The 22427-nt window shown below is 38.8% G+C and overlaps 1 protein-coding gene across 3 annotated transcripts in view; it reads right to left on the bottom strand.

The window, feature by feature from the left end:
* Positions 1-1696: 1696 nt before the first annotated feature.
* Positions 1697-22427, bottom strand: part of TOR1AIP2 (torsin 1A interacting protein 2) — a 36441-nt gene continuing 15710 nt past the window's right edge. For 2 of the 3 annotated variants that reach the window (XM_513042.8, XM_024350368.3), the window contains exons 2-5: positions 13426-13600; positions 11637-12155; positions 8312-8413; positions 1697-7604 (exon numbers count right to left, since the gene is read on the bottom strand). In XM_513042.8, coding sequence (XP_513042.2) covers positions 6847-7604; positions 8312-8413; positions 11637-12155; positions 13426-13459 — 1413 coding nt within the window. In that variant the 5' untranslated portion in view covers positions 13460-13600 and the 3' untranslated portion in view covers positions 1697-6846. Of the gene's footprint in view, positions 7605-8311; positions 8414-11636; positions 12156-13425; positions 13601-16848; positions 16962-22427 lie in introns of all 3 variants that reach the window. The other variant, XM_009439175.5, reaches the window with a different exon arrangement.

Raw genomic sequence — 22427 nt, 5'->3', positions numbered from 1 at the left:
TGAGCCGAGATCGCGCCACTGCACTCCAGCCTGGGCGACAGAGCAAGACTCCGTCTCAAAAAAAAAAAACAAAAACAAAAACAAACAAACAAACAAAAAAAACACATTCACAGGCTGGGTGTGGTGGTTCACGCCTGTAATCCCAGCACTTTGGGAGGCCGAGGCAGGCGGATCACCTGAGCTCAGGGGTTTGAGATCAGCCGGGACAACATGGTGAAACCCTTTCTCTACTAAAAATAGAAAAATTTAGCCCAGCACAGTGGCCTGTGCCTGTAGTCCCAGCTACTTGGGAGGCTGAGACAGGAGAATTAATTGCTTGAGCCTGGGAGGCGGAGGTTGCAGTGAGGGGAGATTGCACCACTGCACTCCAGCCTGGGCAACAGAGCAAGACTTTGTCTCAAAACACACACACACACACACACACACTCACACTCACAACAGCACACCCTGGGATAGCAGCAATTCCCAGGGATCTACTTACAACCCCAATGTTTCTCCCATACTCAGGAAAGCTTCGTTAAGTAGGAATAGCATTCCAAGAATGCTACCCAAGAGCTGCAACAGATTCTAGGCAGGGTCTGCCCTGTACCATTTCACTGATGGCCACAAAATGCCACCTGACAACCCTCACAGGATTCTCTAGCTCCTCAGCTTACTGCCATATGAGGGCAGTTTCCTTTCCCACCATTAATCACCACATGCCCATTTCTATAAACCTGCTATTTGGGGAAATTTAATCAAGAATCAGTCCGCTGAAAAAAAATCAGATTTATTCTTTATTCTGGTAATGGCCAACTAATCTGAATAAGGCACATCATCAGCATCCATAAGAAACAAATACAAAAGCAATCCCTGTTATACAGAAAGGGAGTGCAGAGAAGTGGGACGTTAGTATTGGCAAAGCACACATATTTTTTGTTAAGCACAAATAAGCAAAATGCAATTGGGTTTGAAAGTCAATGTGCTGTTTCTTTTATGACAGGAAAGGCAAATAGATTTAAATTTCCTGTGCTCTGATGAACCAGGAGCAACTGCCTGGAGCTTTGTGTTGATGTGTCCTCAGGCCTAGAAGGAACACAGAGAGTAGGGCTGTGACTGCCGGGGGCTTGGCCAACTCTGCCCCATGCAATGTGACTCAGCCTGTTGCTTCCCAAGTCTAAAATGTTCTTTTTGGTTCATGTAACTGCTCTTAGCCAAAGGCAAATTTAGTTTATAAGCCTCAGTGAGGAAAAGCAGGAGACCATTTGCCAAAATAAGAACCAATTTATGGGCTTTTCAAGACATCAAAGCAAGTGGGCACAGATAATGCAGATAATACTGGAAGGAAAGGTACTGAAGACTAAGGTATTTACCTTTTTGCAGATTAGGGGATACTGATTATGTTCTCAGGCCATTTGGATTGGCCTATAGAGATATAGAAGTTATAGCACAGTTTACCAAACATCGCATGTTCTCACTTGTAGGTGGGAATTGAACAAAGAAAACACTTGGACATAGGGCAGGGAACATCACACACTGGGGCCTGTCAAGGGGTCGGGGGCTGGGGGAGGGATAGCATTAGGAGGAATAGCTAATGTAGATGACGGGTTGATGGGTGCAGCAAACCACCATGGCACGTGTATACCTATGTAACAAACCTGCACGTTCTCCACATGTATCCCAGAATTTAAACTATAATAATAATAATAATAATAAAGAAGTTATAGCACAGTTTATTAGCTAGAAATGAATTTTAACAGCCCCGTCTCAGTCTGAATGAGGCAAATTTAGGCCCACATCATTAGGTATTTCACAACTTAACACCTAAAATTTAACATAAATTTACAAAAATAAGGCTTATTTTAAAGTCATCTGGAGAAACTGTTTTACAGGTATCTTAACTTTATTTAGCTCTCTCTAGAATTAATTAACATCTTTGCAAATATATTATTCAACCAAGCATTTGCCATAAAGATAAGCATCAACTTTCCCATTGGACAAGTGATAGTGTTCAAGCTACTTGACTTGTGAAAAACAAAAAACCACCATGACTTCTCAACAAATACATTTTAAAATGAAATATGCTCAGGCTGATAAACAAACAAGATATTAAAATGGAGACTGACATTGAACTACATAGTCAACTTGAAAAACACAAGAAGACAATGCTCCTATAAAATGATATATTATTGGCTTTACAAAGACATACTGGTTTATGTTTACAGCTATGTTTTATTTTCAAATGATAAAGGCTTCATGTTGCTATTTGAAAGTACTTCTCAACTAGCCGGGCATGGTGGCGTAATCCCTGAAGTAGGAGGATCATCCCCTTGAGGCCAGGAGGTCCAGGCTGCAGTGAGCTGTGATTGTGCCACTGCACCATAGCTTGGGTGACAGAGTGAGACCCTGTCTTTAAAACAAAAAGAAAGTACTTCTCTGCAAGTAAATTTTATGGATATAATCTTTATTCTGATTAAATAAATGATTACCCTAATCAGCTATTATTTATTATTTTCTATTTAACATTCATTTTTGAAGTGCCAGAGACCTGCCTATGTCGCATAAAGTTTGGTCAGATATATGCAAATGCAGTGTTGGTGAAGATCATCTGAATAATGATCACTTTCACATGCCATATTTGTTATATTTTAGTATCACTGCTCATTGTGCTTCCTCTCTTTAATAAAGTATAAATCAAGCAATTAAAAGCTGTGTAGGCCAGTCGCAGTGGCTCACGCCTGTAATCCCAGCACTTTGGGAGGCCGAGGCGGGTGGATCACTTGAGGTGAGGAGTTCGAGACCAGCCTGGTCAACGTGGGGAAACCCCGTCTCTACCAAAAATACAAAAATCAGCTGGGCGTGATGGCACGTGCCTGTAATCCAGCTACTTGGCAGGCTGAGGCAGGAGAATCGCTTGAACCTGGGAGGCAGTGGTTGCAGTGAGCCGAGATATCGCACCATTGCACCCCAGCCTGGATAACAAGAGTGAAACTCTGTCTCAAAAAAAAAAAAAGGCTGTTAAAGGGTCAAAACCATCTCAGCGGCTAGCACTATTTAGTGGAGTCACTAGCTAAGAGAATGGTGGGTTACCAGCATGCTGAGCCTCATTAACCACCATACACTTGGGGGCTTCCAAATGAAATGTATTGAAATGTCTTTATTGATTGCTTTTTAAAATAGAAATATGAAACAAATTAGCTTTACTATTTTAGTGATATGAACACCTTTAGTGATACGAACTTCTCTGCCAACTCCTGGAAACTAACCAGAAAACCTAAAATTTACCCTAAGGGAAGAAAAACCTCAAGTCCAAAGACAGTTTCTGATTCTACCAATTGGTTCTACAATTCTGGGATTACTCAAGAAGTAATTTATATTAATATACAGCGTAATGAAAGTTGTTCTGTAAGAGTAACTAAATGGCAACGTTTAGGTACCACATACAATATTGTATGCCCACAAATCATTTTTCTAAGTCAAATAAGCAAATTATCTTTGACAATAAAAGACGAATTACTAGACACACAAAAGAAAATCTGAAACCTTAAAAAATGTCAATAGGCCGGGTGCGGTGGCTCACGCCTGTAATCCCAGCACTTTGGGAGGCCAAAGCGGGCGGATCACGAGGTCAGGAGATCGAGACCATCCTGGCTAACATGGTGAAACCCTGTCTCTACTAAAAATATTTTTTAAAAAATTAGCCAAGTGTCGGGGCGGGCACCTGTAGTCCCAGCTACTTGGAAGGCTGAGGCAGGAGAATGGCATGAACCCAGGAGGCGGAGCTTGCAGTGAGCCAAGATTGCACCACTGCACTCCAGCCTGGGCGACAGAGCAAGACTCCATCTCAAAAAAAAAAAAAAAAAAAAGTATAGAACAAATAGAAATTAACCTAATACATTAGATAATAGATTTGAATTATCTGTACATTTATAAAATATGGTCTTATGTTTAAAAATAGTCATTTTAGTCATGAGAAGGCCCAGAGCTAATATACTGCTTCTTTTAAAAATGATTTTTGAGGCCAGGTGCGGTGGCTCGTGCCTATAATCCTAGCACTTTGAAAGACCAAGGCAGGCGGATCAATTGAGGCCAGGAGTTCGAGACCAACCTGGACAACATAGCAAAACCTCGTCTCTATTAAAAATACAAAAATTAGCTGGGCATTGTGGTGCATGCCTGTAATCCCAGCTACTTGGGAGGCTGAGGCACAAGAATCACTTGAACCCAGGAGGTGTAGGTTACAGTGAGATGAGATTGTGCCACTGCACTGCATTCCAGCCTGGGTGACAGAGCAAGACCTTCTCTCAAAAAAAAAAAAAAAAAAAAAAGAAGTTTGGTTGGGTGCATTGGGTCACATCTGTAATCCAAACACTTTGGGACGCTGAGGTGGGAGGATCACTTGAGGCCAGGAGTTCAAGACCAGCCTAGGCAACACAGTAAGACCCTGTCTCTATACAAAATAGTGTGGTAGAGTGGTGTGGTAGTCTGCACTTGTAGTCCCAGCTACTCAGGAGGCTAAGGTGGGAGGATTGCTTGAGCCCAGGAGTTTAAAGCTACAGTGAGCTATGATCAAGCCACAGCACTGCAGCCTGGGAGTCAGAGTGAGACTCCATCTCAAAAAAAAAAAAAAAAAAAAAAAAGACTTTTGAAATAGCAGACAGAAAACTGACAACACCCTCAATTGATTGCACTATACATGGAAGGGAAAATGTTTTTAAAAAGGCTAAATTAAAAAATTATGACTTTAGAAATTTATTTTTCTAAATTATTTTGAAGAGAAATGATGAAAAACCATATTCAACTGAATGAAGAAACAAGAATATGCGACATACTGGTTCCTTGACAGATCTGAGGTAGCACAGGTCAGCAGGCCAATATAATAGTTATACAAGGCAACACTGGTTTTGTGGATGTAATGCTAGCATCTAAGATCTAAAAAGACAGAAAAAATGTGCATATGGTATACAGATTTTCCTTCAACTTCCTCTGCTTTTATACTGGATTGACAGTGATATTACATTCACCATGCTTTAACTTTTTGTTCAGGTCTTTTCCCAAATCTCTTGGAAGCTTCCTTCGAAGTCCCAAATGCAAATTCTTCCTTCAGGTATGCCCCTACACTCAATTGAGCAATTACTCAATTGTAATCTTTTTAGGTATCAATAAAGATCCCTGTATCTTCTTAGTGTTTCCTAAAATCTTTCCATACTTTAATCAGACTTCTTAGATATATACATATGATCTCATATAATGGAGAGGCCAAAACCCAGTTGAAACAATCCAGGATTATGGTGATAGTCTATATAATGGAACAGACCCTTTGTTAGGTCGAGATCATTTTACTAGAGTTCTGCTTTCAGAGCTCAAATGCTAATCAACTACTATCTCCATACAAACTGTTTTCAATCTTTCTTACAATCACAGAACATGGTCCGTCAGTACTGAACATCAAAACCTCTGAGAATCTACCCACCATTTCTGCTTCCTCTCACTAAGTATAACATCTCTTAGATTTCTCTAATTTTTAACCTAATGGTACTTCTATAACTAGTTGGTCAAGAAATGAGCTGCATTACATAATGTTCCATCATTGCATAGAAATAAACTGGTAAAGTTATGCCAAATGTTCATATAAAATTTACTATTAAATTGGTTATTCAAAAATAAATTTTTAAAATAAAACAAATAAATTGGTTATTAAAATCTGTTCTGCTGAGAGTCTACAAACTCTTACCCTAGACAAGTATAAAATTCCATGCAGAGGGGACAGAAATGACGATTAACAGAAATGAACAAAAGCATCAAAGACATGCTAGTAAATGCTAGCTTATACATTCTGCTGTTCATGTATAGATCTTTATCCTTCATAAATAATGTATCTATACAATAAACCTGTATTTCATCTTCCTACTCATAAGATTTAATACATTCATTTTTTAAACATATTTCCTATCTTCTAAGATGTTTTTTCACTTAATCAATGGTTTTCAAACTCGAATATCAGTGAAACTCTTTGTTCCAATGAAATCTCATAGAGAACCCCAACATATAAAACAGTTAAAAGCAGAACTGCTCTGATACAAAGTGGAAGGGTGCCAGTAGACACAGTTTGAAAATCACTGCTGTAAATCGTTCAAGAAAAGCTGAAGTAAAGATATAGCCAATTGGAATTTCTTCATTTCCAATGATTATAAACAATTTCCCCACTGGTTCTCATTTTTAAGAACGTTTGAGTACAGCTGCTTATACCTCAGCTGAATGGAATAAAAGCACAGTGCCTTACATGTAGTATTTAGGTAGGTACTTAATGGTTTGAATTCTTATTTCTTTTATCATACTACTCAAAACTGCAAAATTAATATAAGATATAATCCCGTAACTTTAGATTATTAAAGTAAGGTTTGAAAATATTCAACATGTGATAGAAAAATTTTCTAAAGGTTATCATTGCTTCATAATTCTAATTGCTTTAGTCCAAGTCCAAACATTATCGAAAAGGCTCTTCAGAGTCCCACTCAAGAAAAAAAAAAATCACTCTGTAGTTACTCTAAGAAGTAAGAGTATCTTCCTGTGCAATGTTGCTATATTTTAGAATTTAAAAAAAATTCTCATATATATCATCCATATTTCAAACCTGATTTGGTCCAAAGAAAAAAAGTCAGGTTAATTTTTAGCTTTGTCAAGGCTTACATTAGAAAGATTTTACAAGGAATAAAAAATAAAAACTTGTTTCTAAAATAAGCTCATCTTTGTTTTTCAGGCTATTTCCTCAAGCTATTTTATCAACCTCCTTCCATATAAATGGAAGGCCTTTAAACAAACTTTTTCATAAACATATACCTTCTGTAACCAACTCTGTGCTTAGCTTTAGAAAAGGCACCCCTGTTCTTCTATGCTACTCACTGGCTGGACTGGCAGTACCAGGTGTGAAATTCGGCTCCACAGCCCACTCAATTTGTCTGAGTCCATGTGGTTGAAGGAGCTGGGAGTGTCAGAGTTGGTAAACTTGGCCCAGAGTAAGTCTCTCACTTTTTCTTCCGTTTCCCTTGGGCCTACACTTGCTTCTAATGTTTCCTCCTCTAGCAGAACAGTCAGGACCAGGGCCACATCTTTAAAGGCAGCATTCTCATGATCACAATACTTGTAGAAGATCAAAGTGGAGCCGGCAGGGAAGGATTCGAAGTGGTGTACCACAGCAGCCTTCTGGCCATTCTCAAACCCATAGCTCAGCTCCAGGTCAACCAACAGCTTGACCGTGTCACTGTCCTGCCAGGTCCTTCCAGCCCCATCAATCTGAATGGGAGAGACTTTCTGGGAAGAGGTGTAGGCATCTGCAACATGGTGGCTCAGGCACTTCAGGGTCTCTCTTCCCTCCCGAGCTGCTGTAAATATGATGGTGGCTGGCTCAGTGGGGTTGGAAGCATTGAGGTGCTTCTGGAGAAACTTCCGTCCTCTCTGCCACAGGAAGGAACTCTGGCCTGGAAATTTATCTTCCAATTGGCTAAACTGGGCCAAAAAGGCCTCCAAAGCTGGATTTTTGGGCACTTGCTGGGCTGGAGAGGAATAGTAGCTATTCACAGAACTTGCCACAACAGCCACAACCAGGACGACAAGAATCACAGGGCCTGTCAAAAGAATGAAAAAGGAATAGAAAATTACAGAGAACACAAGCCAGAAACAAAGCCTGTGGTAAACTGAAATGAGGCAGAGATACCGGCAGGTTTTACTAGGAGCAATAAGTTTCTTTTGCATAAATTGTTTAAACTTTCAATCCACCAGAAGTACCTTTTCTCTAATCTCTTCTCAGATTTAATTATTTGAAGATATATCTGTTAAAAGATAAAAGCTACGTGGAAGAGTTAAGTACTCAGTAAAAAAATTTTAAAAATAAAAGGTAAAAGCTGAGTCTATGTATTTGTTATTATAACTAATGATGTAATTTAGACATGAGTGATCAAGATTTTTTTTCATCTTCTCAATGCACCTACTACCTATAGCCGACCATTTTTTTTAGGAGTCATAACTTTAAAGTGCACTTGAAAAATTAATATTCTCTAATTAGAAAGGCAGTTTTTGTTTCTTGTTTAGGAAAAGCCTTTCCTATTGTGAGAAATTCCATTTTGTTAAGCACAGCAAAATATCAGCCAGCACCCGTAAGGGAAAAATCCCTAAAACTCTAGTGTACTATTTTACTATGTCTCACTACCAATCATTAAGTAAGTATATATAAACACAATGTTAAAACTGTTTAAATCTGCTAGTTTTCTAGGCATTTTCACTGAGGATTTCTGAAAGTGAATCAACACTGCAGTAAAACCAGGTTTGTTCTCACCATAGCTCCAAAAACCCTTTTTATTAATCTGTCTCATGGTGTCCTGTGCATTCTCTTTAATTTCTTCCAATTTTTGTGTTTGTTGTGGATGACTTCCAGCCTCTGGAGAGGAAAAGAATCAATATTATTTTTAGGCAGTACACTAATGACAGTATGTATACCTTTATATCTCTCACCAAACCAAAGAATGATTTGACTAAAAGGCTTTCTATACCTTGGCCAGGTACGGTGGCTCATGCCTGTAATCCCAGCACTTTGGGAGGCTGAAACAGGTGGCTCACTTGGGGTCAGGAGTTTGAGACCAGCATGGCCAACAAGGTGAAACCCTGTCTCTACTAAAAATACAAAAATTATCGGGCATGATGGCGGGCGCCTGTAATCCCAGCTACGTGGGAGGCTGAGGCAGGAGAATCGCTTGAACCTGGGAGGTGGAGGTTGCAGTGAGCCGACATCGTGCCACTGCACTCCAGCCTGGGGGACAGAGCAAGACTCCATCTCAAAAAAAAAAAAAAAAACCAAAGTTAACATTTTTCCTGTCTTTTCTTTAAGACTATTACTTTTATTCTACTTAGAAGAATAAAATGAAATGCTGTGAAATTCATTCAAGGATAATGTTGCTATATTCACAATTCCTTACTGCCTCTTATATCAAAGACAAAGACATTTAAATAGTGCGGCCAAACTTACCTAAAATGTAATTCAGCAAAATGTATAAAATCAAGAAGGGATTTAAGAAATGTTGGCTGTACACAAGATTCAACTTCACAGGGTAATTGTGCTCTAATTCCAGTGTTCGAGTTTCACATGGTTCCTCAAGACCCCGAATATAAAAATAACAGAGGCACTAAGTTCTAAGATAGGAGAGATTAGTGTACAGTTGCAAAATAGCTTACAAAAGCAAATTTGAAACTCTTAGTGAAGGAGATATACAAAGCAAGGAATATAAGGTGAAGAAAATTCACGAAATATGTAAAAATCCAGGTGTAGGGAGGGCATGCCAAGCTTAAAATATGTGGGTGAAAAGAAGGGCAACAATTTTTAGCACTCTAAGCTAAATCACACTAGAATCTAAATTTGTGCTTAACCCCAGCCAGGTACTTCTATTAGCATAGATGAGTAGGATCATCTTCACTTATAAAGAATTGTTCCTATCACCCCAAAAAGTAGGTTCTTAAAATATCATATCATAGAATCTAAGAACTGAAAGGATCTATAATGGACACCTACTCCGGCCCCATTACTTAACCTATCATGAAAAAAGGTCCAGGGATATTAAAGATCTTGCCCAAGGTCACATAAAGAGATGTAGCTGGCCGGGCGCAGTGGCTCACGCCTGTAATCCCAGCACTTTGGGAGGCCGAGGCAGGCGGATCACAAGGTCAGGAGATGGAGACCATCCTGGCTAATACGGTGAAACCCCGTCTCTACTAAAAATACAAAAAAAAAAAATTAGTTGGGCACGGTGGCGGGTGCCTGTAGTCCCAGCTACTCGGGAGGCTGAGGCAGGAGAATGGTGTGAACCCGGGAGGCGGAGCTTGCAGTGAGCCGAGGCAGCGCCACCGCAGTCCGGCCTGGGCAAAAGAGTGAGACTCCATCTCAAAAAAACAAACAAAAAAAAAAAACAAAAAAAAAGAGATATAGCTAAGTTGAGATGAAAACAAGGTTTCTCATCTCTTAGAGTATAGATAACCTCATTCAACTATATTAAATTGCTTTCCATACATAAACTGCATTTTTTTTTTTAAAGACAGGGTCTCACTCTGTCAACAAGGCTGGAGTGTGGTGCTGAAATTTCGGCTCACCACAGCTTCAACCTCCTGGGCTCAAGCAATCCTCCCACCTCAGCCTCCTGAGGACTATAGGTGCATGCAGCTGTTTTTGTGTTTTCTGTAGAGATGGGTTTTTGCCATGTTGCCCAGGCTGGTCTTCCTGGCCTCAAGTGATCCACCAGCCTTGGCCTCCCAAAGTGCTAGGATCACAGGAGTGAGCCACCACCCTTGGCCTAAACTAGATTTTTTTAAACAATATTTTTTCTACTCACAGTGAACCTGCCTAACAGTGAATTTTTTTTTAAGAGATGGGGTCTCACTAGATTGCCCAGGCTAGCTAGAATGCAGTGGCTATTCACAGGGGTGATCATAGCACACTCCAGGCTTGAACTCCTGGGCTCAAGCAATCCTCCCAACTCAGCTTCCCAAGTAACTGGGACTAGAGGTGTAAGTAATTGCACCTAGTTCATAACAGTGAAATTCTGACGCAGGTCATGGTCCTTACAGATCACATTCATTCATCTGACAAAATTCATAAAGGTGTTTCTATGTGCCAGGTGCCAGAGATACACAATGAATGAGAGGACATAGTCCTTGCCTTCACTGAAGTTACAGATTATTCTAATGATTAATAAATAAAACATATATTTGAGATTAGTCATTGATTTGCAGTGAAACATGAATTACTAGCCCTTGCTGAAGTCCCTGATGAACAGAACATCTTATATTTTATATTCTTTTGCACTGGCAAATGGGCATTTCAGACTGAGCTCTTCAGAGTGCTTATAAAATACAAACCCACACAGACAATCACAGAAGGTGAAAGCTAGAAGAATGTTTGGATATCATCTTGTCCAACTTCTTCATTTTACAAACAGGAAATTGAAGCACCAGGAAGGGAAGATTTTCCCAAGGTCACCCAAGTCAGCAAGTGGTAGGGCCACAACTAGAATTCACACCTCCAGTTCCAGTTAAGGATTTAGCACACTGCAACGCTTACCTTCATAAGGGAAGACATGCTTGTTCCTCTTAACATATAGGCAGAAAAAACCACGTATAGAGAAACTAACTGACTTACTCAAAGTCCTATAAAACTGAAACATGACTGAGTTAAGGATACTGTCCCATTAATGCTCATTTTTAAATATACCCATCTCTTGATTTATGTAACATTTAGTTTCCCAAAAAGTAAAAGATTTTAAAAATTGTAAGTCAAAATATTCTCATAAGAAATAAAAAACCAGAAGTGAATTTTTTAAAAGTCATGCCCCTTTTTGTCATATCACATTAATATAAACAGTTAATAAAAACATGCTTAGAAATGCAGTTTATGTGTAGGAAGCAACTTAATATAGTGGAATGAGCTAGCCTAGATGAGAAACCTCATTCTAAAATCAACTCAGTCATGGCTTGGTGTGAGCTTGGGCAAGGCCCAAAGGCCTTAATCCTATGAAAGATAGACAAAAGTTCTCTGGATAGAAGGCCTCTGACTTCTGCTGTGTTCTCAGTTAACAGAGCAGTACAAAACAGGAGGGTAGTTCAGGGGGTTCTCTTACCTGGGGCCAGCAGTCGCCTCCTCAGTGTATCCTCACCCTCTTGCCCTGCACTGGAATGACCAGGACTCTGGGCCTCCTGGGAGTCTGTAGTAGGTGGTTCCTGAGATGCTCCAGTTCCGTCACTCGCTTCCTTAGGGAGGGCCACAGAGCTGCTCCCTAAGTGTGCATCTGCTCTTCCTACCTTGTCACTTGGAGAATGGCTGGGATCTGGATCCAAGGGTTCTTCACCCAGATTTTCTGAAGGGAGGTGATGCCCTTTTCCGCCATCCAGAAAACTCTGCTTGTTCTCATCTTCTGTTTTATCCTTTGGATGTTTCCCCACATTTGCTTCATCTGGACTTTTTGATTTATCACCTGTATCTGCACTTTCTGGACCTTCTGTCTCTACCTCTTGGTGGTCTTTGCTAAGACCACAGGCAGAGTGTAGGATCTCAGCTTCTTCAGCATTACTTGCTATGATTGTGGTCTCCTGCGCCTGAGAATTTACTGATGGATCATTTTCCAAATCCTTTTGAGAGTCTATTGAGATAAAAGTTTATAATTTTTATTGGAAAAAATTCCCCATAAATTTATATTTTAACAAGGTCCCTGTTTAATAATAATATTTACATAGATTTTCATGGTTTACAAGACACTTCCTAAACATTATTTCTCTTGGCTCCCACTAAAGGCGATTAAAACAACAACAACAAAAATCTTATCATGTTAATAAATATAAAATGACACTAATATAAAACAAATTATATGACAGAACAAACTTTTGGCTATATTAAATATATCCTCTTCCCTAATGAAAGGCAATGCTCATCAATGGTAGCAAAACCTTATGCAAAAGGCTGATAGGGACTTTTATAGTGGATGAGCCAGACTGACAACTGCTGAACCCAGTGACCAATCTTCACATCATGAAAACAGGGAAACCCAAACAGATATCATTTACTTTCTAATACAATGCAGTAAGAAGTACTCTAGACCACTTGGGAAGTATTTTTGCCAAACAACTAAACTTAAATCTGGTAAGCTTCTAGGGCAACCAGTTTCCAAGAAATATAGGGATACAGGAATACATTAAATTATGCCTCAAGAATATAATCAGCAAAACCCAGCACGTGGGAAATTCCAAAAGACTTTGTTTCTTTAATAAAAGTAAGAATGGCCAGACATGGTGGCTCATGCATGTAATCCCAGCACTTTGGGAGGCCAAGGCAGGTGAATCACCTGAGGTCAGGAGCTCAAGACCAGCCTGGCAACATGGTGAAACCTCGTCTCTACTAAAAATACAAAAATTAGCTGGGCGTGGTGGCAGGCGCCTGTAATCTCAGCTATTCTGGAGGCTGAAGCATGAGAATCACTTGAGCCCGGGAGGCGGAGGTTGCAGTGAGCTGAGATCACGCCACTGCACTCCAGCCTGGGTAACATAAAAAAAAAAAAAAAAAAAGAAGAAGAAGAAGAAGAAAGATACCTTCTAAATATAGCACATCACGGGATATATATAACTCTAAAGATTTGTCTACCATCATTTTTTAAAGAAGCATTGTATTTTTCCATTACTATAAGTCCTTACTATTGGAGTCTCTAAAACACTTATCTTCCTTATATTATAATTAGGGTCTCGCATTATAGTAAAATTCAGTAAATTTGAAAGAATAAGTATAATCAAAACAAATGAACCCACTGAATTAGCTTTTTTACTTCAAAACCTCAGATTTTAGTCATCAGAGATTTTCTCTCTCTGCACACCCCTGGTTTCCTACAGCAGCACCCTCAGTGCTAGACAAATCAGTCTTACCCTCTTGAGGTTCCCTAAGTCCACTGTCGGCCATGTTTGTGTTCTATCAGAGTTGGGAGGATACTTTTTTTAGTACTTGGTTTTCCTTGTGAAGATGTCTTGTTTTCTTCTTGTCCCAAGTCCCAACAGACTCATGCTTCCCATGGACCCAGGAAATAAGGCATATATACAGTGACTAAAACAAAATGAAAAAATATTAAATGACTTTTTATCCATACAAGGGAGAAATGCAAGTATCAGCTTTATTTATTAAATATGTGTAGCTTGAGTACTATTTCCTCTGTGAAACTTTTTTCATGAAGAAAATTTCCTTTCATGAGAATCATATCCAAATCCTAGACTACTGAAAAAAGCTCCAGATTATTAATCTTTCACGAATTTCATAATCTAATATATTCCAGCATAGTTGAAAGAGTATAAAAAGTATGATCAAGTGACCAGAATCTTCAACAGACTAGCTTGAATTAAAATAAAAAATAAATCTAAGAGTAGAAATTTAAGTCATTGCTGAAACAATCACTGCAGATTTCCTGGATGTCTTCAATTTCTGTCCCAGATAATTTTCTCATAGTCTGCCTATCAGGAGCTTTCACTTATATTAAAAAGTAACAATGCACAGGAGGTTCCCACAAACTGAGATGGCTGCTTTGAGGTGTACCACTACACATTTGGACTGACTTTGAAGTGGTTTTCTCGAAGTATTCTTTTGTAAAATATGGAGACAGATATTCCTTTATACAATGCCTTTTTATGCAGTGCTCAAAGACAGACAAAGAAAATTATTAAGGTTTACACAAAAGGAATCAAAATCAAAGGCACTTTATAAGCAATAAAAACAATCATATTTTATAGTTCTTATTTTTTTGTCAAAAACAAATTGATCAATAAAGTTACTTAACATTTATTCCCTATAAAAATGAGAATAATGATATCTATGAGGTTTAAATACAAAAATATATAAGAAAAACCTGTGTGAAGTGTTATAGTTTTTGACAGCCTAGCTGGAAGGCTAGCCAACTGGCTGTCTTTATGTTTTTCTCAGTACTCTTTTGTAACATTTAAATTTACACATTAAAAACTTTGATCCCCAATGCCTACACGGTGCCTAGTGTATAGTAAGAACTCCATATTTTAACTTAAAAGCTTATGAAAAAATAAATGAATGTATAAATAAAGAGTGATGCCATAGATAAATTGGAAGGGAAGAGAAGAGTTAGGGACAGACCCTTCTTTCTGCCACTGTGAACACTTAGCGAAGTGTTCGGAGGGTTCCTTGTCACCTCTTTTATCTTCTTCAAGCTCCTGGGATTGGGCTTTCAAGCCATCATATGTTGGAATGAAGTTTTCTCTCCTATCCTAGCTCATGACAGAAAATAAAAAGTCCCCAGTCCTTTTTAAGTTTTGTTAAAAAAATTTTTCCTGCCAGCCAAAACCAAGAAAATAGGCTAAAAGTTTCCTATGTACCAATAACAAAAATTTTCAAAAGGAATGATGCTACTCACAATAACCATAAGGAACCTAGAATAAAAACTAAAAGATACCTAGTAATAAATCCAACAAGAGATATGTAAGATCTTTAGACAGTGGTGAATTTTATGGTATGTAAATTATACCTCAATAAAGCTGTTTCTTTAAAACACAACTTTAGGGATAAAAATATAGACCTTTATTGAAGTCTATAAAAAAGAGATAAGTAAACAGAAAAAAAATATATCATGCATAGACAAATAAGACTCAAAACCATTGATGCCAATTTTCTCCAAATTAATCTACAAATTTAATGCAATTTGAAACAAAATCTCAAGTTTTTTGATTATTATTGGTTTCTAGTGAAATGGAAAAGTGGGTCCTAAAATTCACAAAGAGCAGCAAAGGATCAAGAAGAGTCAGCATAATTCTAAAGAAGAAGGGGGGCAATCTTTACCAGATATCAAACCTTCTTTAAACTTAAAAATAGGCTGGGCACGGTGGCTCATGCCTGTAATCCCTGCACTTTGGGAGGCTGAGGCAGGCAGATCACCCAAGGGTCAGGAGTTCGAGACCAGCCTGACCAACATGGTGAAACCCCATCTCTACTAAAAATACAAAAATTAGCTGGGCATGGTGGCGCATGCCTGTAATCCCAGCTACTCAGGAGGCTGAGGCAAGAGAATCGTTTGAACCCGGGAGACAGGGTTGCAGTGAGCCCAGATTGCACCACTGTATTCCAGCCTGGGTGACACAGCAAGACTCTGTCAAAAACAAACAAACAAACAAAAAACTTAAAGTAATAAAAGCAATGGAGCACTAGCACACGAATAGACAAACAGTATACAGAATAGAGAGTCAAGAAATATATGCATACATACATAAGGAAATTGGCCAATTCACAAAAGGGAAATAATGAATTAGTGAATAAATAGTTTGGGGACAACTGACTATTCAAATAGGGGGAAAAATTAGATTTCTGTCTCCTATTCATATAAAAATCAACTCCAGATTAAAGACCTAAATGTAAACAGCAAAACTTTTAAACTTTGAGAATGTCAAATATCTTTATAACTGCAAGGGTTTCTTAAATAAGATATACAATACACAAACCAGAAAGGAAAATTTGACAAATGTGACCCCATTAAAAAATTTTAATTTCTACACAAGATATCAAAATTAAAAGGTAAGTCTCTGACTAGAAAAACATCTGCAACACATAAAACCAGTAAGGAATTAATATTGAGAACACATAAAGAATTCCACAAATCAGTAAAAGACAAATAATGCTATGAAAAGTGGGTAAAGGGATGAATAAGCAGTTCAACAAAGAGGAAATATGAAAACCTAATGAATATGAAAAAAGTCAAAGAAATACAAAAAATAAATTAATGGTGAGATAACATTTCACACCAGCAGACTGGTAAAAAGTCAGGCTATATCAAATGTTGATGAGGATTTAGAGATACAGAGAGCTCTTAAACCCCTAATGGCAATGAAGTAAACCTGTTACTACAACTTTAGAGAGAAATATGGCAAGGAAAATTAAGGCACACACTCTACAAATCAGCAACTCCATTTTTAGACGTATAATAGAGAATCTCATTAATACGCCCCAAAATGTCCATTGCTGTATTGTTTAAAATGAGGAAAAAATTAGAAAATCTAAATGTTCATTAATAAGAAAGTGGGTTTAAAAAATTGTCATATTCTTACAATGTAATATTATGCATAGCAATTAAAATAAATTAGGTTATCTTTAAAAGTTGTAAAATTATAGCAGTGAAGTACTGCTGACCAGGCACAGTGGCTCACACCTGTAATACCAGCACTTTCAGAGGCCAAGGCAGACAGATCGGTTGAGCTTAGGAGTTTAAGACCAGCCTGGACAACATGGTGAAACCTCATCTCTACAAAAAAAAAATACAAAAACTAGCCAGGCGTGGTGGTGCATACCTGTAGTCCCAGCTGCTGAGGTGGGAGGATCACTTGAGCCTGGGAGGCAGAGGTTGCAGTGAGGCAAGATCACACCACTGCACTCCAGCCTGGGCGACAGAGCAAAACTCCGTCTCAAAAAAGAAAAAAAAAAAGTTTAATATCTTTACTGAGGTGGTGGTTCCATTTGTTATCAAACTTAAAATCTGTACATTAATTGTATGTGACATAGATTATCCTCAATAAACCTTATTGCAAACAAACAGAACTGAAGGTTTTCAAAAATGTATTACTTGGTTACTAGGTTGCAGTCCAAAAGAATCTGCAAAGGTGCCATCACAGATATTTCTATTATCTTACAAATGCTTGACATACACCTTTCCTGTCACAAAGCACACACAGATCCTACAGCCCACTTCATTCAGACCTTTTGTAACATATCATCACTGTTCATAGTTGAAATGGCATTTCCCTTACAGTACAAGAAGTGGGACAAACAAGGAAGTTCTTGACAAATCCTCAGAAAAGGTCACATGGCAGGGTATCTGAGAGATCTGGAGGCCACTGTTTCAGAGGCAGGTCAATCTTTTTTTTCCCCCCCAAGATAGAATCTCACTCTTTGCATAGGCTGGAGTGAAGTGGTGTAATCTTGGCTCACCGCAACCTCCAACTTCCAGGTTCAAGCGATTCTCGTGCCTCAGCCTTCGTAGCTGGGACTACAGCTGCGCACCACCATGCCCAGCTAATTTTTGTATTTTTAGTACACACAGCGTCTCACCATGTTGCCCAGGTTGGTCTCAAACTCCTGGCCTCAAGTGATCTGCCTGCCTCAGCCTCACAAAGTGGTGGGTATTACAGGCGTGAGCCACTGCGCCCAGCCAGGCAGGTCAATGTTTTGAACAGTGTCTGATCCCTATCAGGGTATGTGTTCATTAGGAACCTCTGGACTGCATAATGGAAGTGAGGCAGAGCCTCATCCTGAAGGAAAATGCAGTAGCTGGAGACTTTCTACAGCTGTAGGGAAAACCACTCCATAAGCATGCCCCAAAATAGATGCTTTTGATAGTATCTTCTACAAGGAACTGATGAGACCTGTGTGCTTCACATGGCAACAAAAGACATTCACTCTGAGTGAATCCCTTGCAAGTTCAATTACAAAATGTTGGTGTTCAGTGCTCTATACATGGCGGTTATAATGATTTATATTTCTACTTAAATAAAATGTAGCCTCATTGCTGACAGTCATTTCCACTTCCTCGTGACGCTGAAATCTGCAGCAAAACTTGTATCATTTTGCTTTAGTTGTCTCCATCAAGGCTTGTAACAGGTGAAGGCTGTAAGGTTTTATTCTCCATTTATGGAGAACCTACTAGACGCCGGCTGAGGGATGCCTTGCTTAATTTCTATTTCCTGGGACTTTTCTAAGAGGGACACAGATTTGCCTCAACTGCTTCCTCTGTAAATGTGGCTGCCTTGTGCTCTGTTTTCTAAGATGTATCCTTTCTACTTCATCTCACCGTAAAATGGTAAATGCTTTGACTACCTGGTAGGTGACATTGTGTGGTATACCAAATGACTTTTTACATAACCAAGTTTAGAAGATTCCAACATACAATATTAAGTGCTATAATGCTAACTACAATTCAATACATATTACATGTTTATAAATTTGGGCCAGGTATGATGGCTCATGCATGTAAGCCAGGATGTTACAATTCTGCTATGAAAACAAGTAGTAACATATAAAGCATACACAACTATAAAAGTTACTATTTATTGAGTGCTTTCTTTGTGTCAGGCAGCATTCAAATCACTTTATGTATTAACTCATTTAACCTTCACAACACTTCGAGAGGCCAAGGCAGGAGGATTGCTTGAGTCCAGAAGTTCAAGATCAGCCTGGGCAACATAATGAGATGATGTCTCTACAAAAAAAATTTAAAAATTAGCCAGGCATGGTGTCACATGCCTGTAATCCCAGCTACTCAGGAGGCTAAGGAGGACGATCCCTTGAGCCCAGGAGTTCAAGGCTGCAGGGAGCTAAGATCACACCACTGCAATCCAGCCTGAGTGACCCTGTCTCGGGGGAAAAAAACAAACAAAATAAATATATGTACATACATATATATGTTTGTGTATGTATATATATTTGATACTAATGAAGGTTTGAAAGTATTCCATTTTTTGTCACTACAGAGTGATATGTTACAGCATGTACATGTACAGAGAATAATGTACAGCATTATTAACATATATAAATTTATAACAAAACATAAATACATAAATGGAAAGGATACATATCAACTTCCATTTAGTGCTTGCTTCTGCAAGGAATAAGAGAGGGTGTCAACTGTACACATAAAGTTTCCTTAAAAAAATAAAAACATCTGAGGTAAATAGGATAAAATGTTCATATATTTTAGATCTGGGCAAAGGTCTTACTATATTATTCTCTGCACTTTTCTGTATGTTTGATGTAGTTACTGCCTTTTTAAATGAGTAATAAAATAAATCAGTCTCTGTAAAAAAAAATTAAGTATCAAAAGGAAAGACCTGTAATGGAAACTCTTTCAGCCTACATGCAATGACCTTACATTACGGAGTACGCTTCCACCATAGCCTCCTAGACATTTTGTCACAACCAGCTGAGAAGAGACAGGACACGGAAAAGCTGCCTGTGAGAACAAAATCAGAGCTGGGAGAGCAAAAGGACCTTACCCATCCTCCACTCCATCCTGCAAATTGCTAGCATTGCCATGGTGACCAGTGAAAAAGAGGGGAAGGGATGGTGACCTGGGGAAAACCTGGGGAGGGGAGGCATGGTAGGTATCAGAAAGTACTAAGACCATTTTTTAAATGGAGAAGGAAATTAGAAGTTTAGCAGCCAAGAAGAGCACAAAAGAATCAGCCATTCCAGGATGGTAGTTTAGATATAAATGCCATCATGACAAATGTATGACAGTTGGGGTAGAATTAAGTATATATCTTTATTTTTAAACACAATTTTATTTTAGTGAATGATGCCATTTTAGGCTCTAGGGATAAAAAGAAACTGGTATCTTGGCCCTGAAACAAGTAGTTACAATCCTGCTATGAAAACGAGTAACATATGAAGCATATACAACAACTATAAGAACTACTATTTATTGAGTGCCTTCTTTGTGCCAGGCATCATTCACAGCACTTTATTAACTCGTTTAATCTTCACAACAATCTTATGAGGTGTAGACTATTAACATTCCTACTATTTTAGAGATGAGGAAACTGAGATACAGAAAAGTTAAGAACGTTACCCAAGAACACGTGACTACTGAGGGCAGTTAGGATTTGAACTCAGGTAGTCTAGCTGTGGGACCTAACCATGACACTTTTAAAAGCTTGTATTAAGCATACCACAAGCACCCTGACTCTGGAAAACTTAAATCTAGGTTTGAATTGTGACTCCAGCACATATGACCTGAGTGAATTTGTACATATCCTTCAACTTTTCTCTATTTCTTTTCTTTTTCCTTTTCAGGGACCTACTACTTCAGGAATTTGTTTATTTCAGTGTTGTGGAAAGTCTCAGGTGATAAAAGTCATACAGCAATTATATCTACCATAATTAAGATTATAAAATGGGCCTAAACATTGTGACAAAAATCTGCCTTGGGTCATCCATCCCTCCAGGCCTTTTAATCTTTACACCTAAGACCATTTGACTTATACTACAGGCTCAACCTCATCCCCAAACCAATCTTGTCCTTCATCAGGAGAGATTTAAGAAGTTTTTTGTTTTTGTTTTTAGATAAAGGGCCTCACTCTGTTGCCCAGGCTGGAGGGCAGTAGTACCATCATAGCTCACTGCAGCCTCAAGCTCATAGCTCACTGAGGCTCAAGTGATCCTCCCACCTCAGCCTCCTGAGTAGCTGGGACTACAGGCACATACCACCACATCCAGCTAATTTTTTTCTTTTTAAAACTTTTTTGTAGAGTTGGGGGTCTCACTATGTTGCTCAGGCTTGTTTTGAACTCCTGGGCTCAAGCCATCCTCCTGCCTCAGCCTCCCAAAGTGCTGGAATTACAGTGAGCCACCAGCCAATAAGTTTATAATAATTCAGCCATCAGTTCAAACAATTGGCTTAGTTCTAAAACTAAGACTCGGTGGACACGGCGGCTCATACCTATAATCCCAGCACCTTGGGAGGCCCAGGTGAGTGGATCGCTTGAGGCCAGGAGCTCAAGACCAGCTTGGGCAACATGGCGATACTCCATCTCTACAAAAATAAAAAAATTAGCTGGGCGTGGTGGTGCAAGCCTGTAGTCACAGCTACTTAGGGGGCTGAAGTGGGAGGATCACTTGAGCCCAGAAGGTCAAGGCTGCAGTGAGCCATGATGGCGCCACTGCACTCCAGCCTAGGTGACAGAACGAGACTCTATCTCAAAAAAACAAAACAAGTAAGACTCTACCTTATTCCCCAGTTCTAACTTCTGCTTTTGCTTTCTTGCCCTACATCTTTCCTCATCCTAAAGATTTAGTATGTGCCATATGTTTGGTATATGTTATTGCACTTAAACCTCACAACAGTATGAGGTAGGTATTATTACACAACCTTTTTCACAGATGAAGAAACTAGATACAGAGAGGTTAAAATGCCTAAGGTCATTTAATAGTATCAGAATTAGAATACAAACCCAGCTGGCTGCAAGGCCATTATTTTGCCTCTATAAAAAGCAATTTTCAAGCTGTGTCCCCAAAATTCCATGGAGACTCAGGGTTGCCAGGGAGACTGGAGAGATGAAAGGGCTGCAGCTCATCTCACTTTTATAGACAGCTATGACATGTGGACTGCCACATATTCTTTGGATGCCATGGACTCATTTCTGCCTTCCTGTTTGCCTGGGCTTCCTTCACCTGTAACTCAGAGATGAATCTTACCTCACTCACTCACATCCCCCAACAGCCACCTCTTTGGTGGATGTATTTTCTTTCCGGTCTGCCCTTGCATGTTTCCATTAACCTTTTCACTCACTGGTCTGCCATAAAATAACAGGAAGTAGTTATAATGATCATTTTAGAAATGCTACCATAACATATAAGCAATATTACCAACTCTTCCACACTATAAAAATAGAGACGAGTGTAGCTCACACTATTTAAAACACTGGATAACCCTCCAGATCATTTGTCATTACAATTAATTTTACCAACATAGCATTTATATTTTAATAAAATTCATTATTCATATCAACTATGGAGTATTCTAGAATAACCTGCAATATTTTAAGCCATATGAAGACATACTAGAAAGACCTAAGGTGAAAAGCTTTGTTCAAAGGCTTCCTCAATTTTCTCCTTTGCTCAATTTTATGAGCTCTACTACATGATGTTGATTTCTGACAGCTTATCATATAACAGGTATGTGATGTTTGAAGGCAAAGTAACCCTCTAAAATTAATATTTTGATTCATTTTTCTTGCCCATATATTCACATAGTTTATAATGACACCGAACAAAACTGTTTGTGAAGAAGACTGAAACATTCCTGATTAGTTTAATTAATGAGAAAAATGTGGCTGAGTTATGACCTAAATTATTAACAGTGATCTTCAGTCTGACA

The sequence above is a fragment of the Pan troglodytes genome, chromosome 1 (genome assembly GCF_028858775.2).
Source record: "Pan troglodytes isolate AG18354 chromosome 1, NHGRI_mPanTro3-v2.0_pri, whole genome shotgun sequence".
Lineage (NCBI taxonomy): Eukaryota > Metazoa > Chordata > Mammalia > Primates > Hominidae > Pan > Pan troglodytes.
This window is presented reverse-complemented; position numbering and strand designations above follow the sequence as displayed.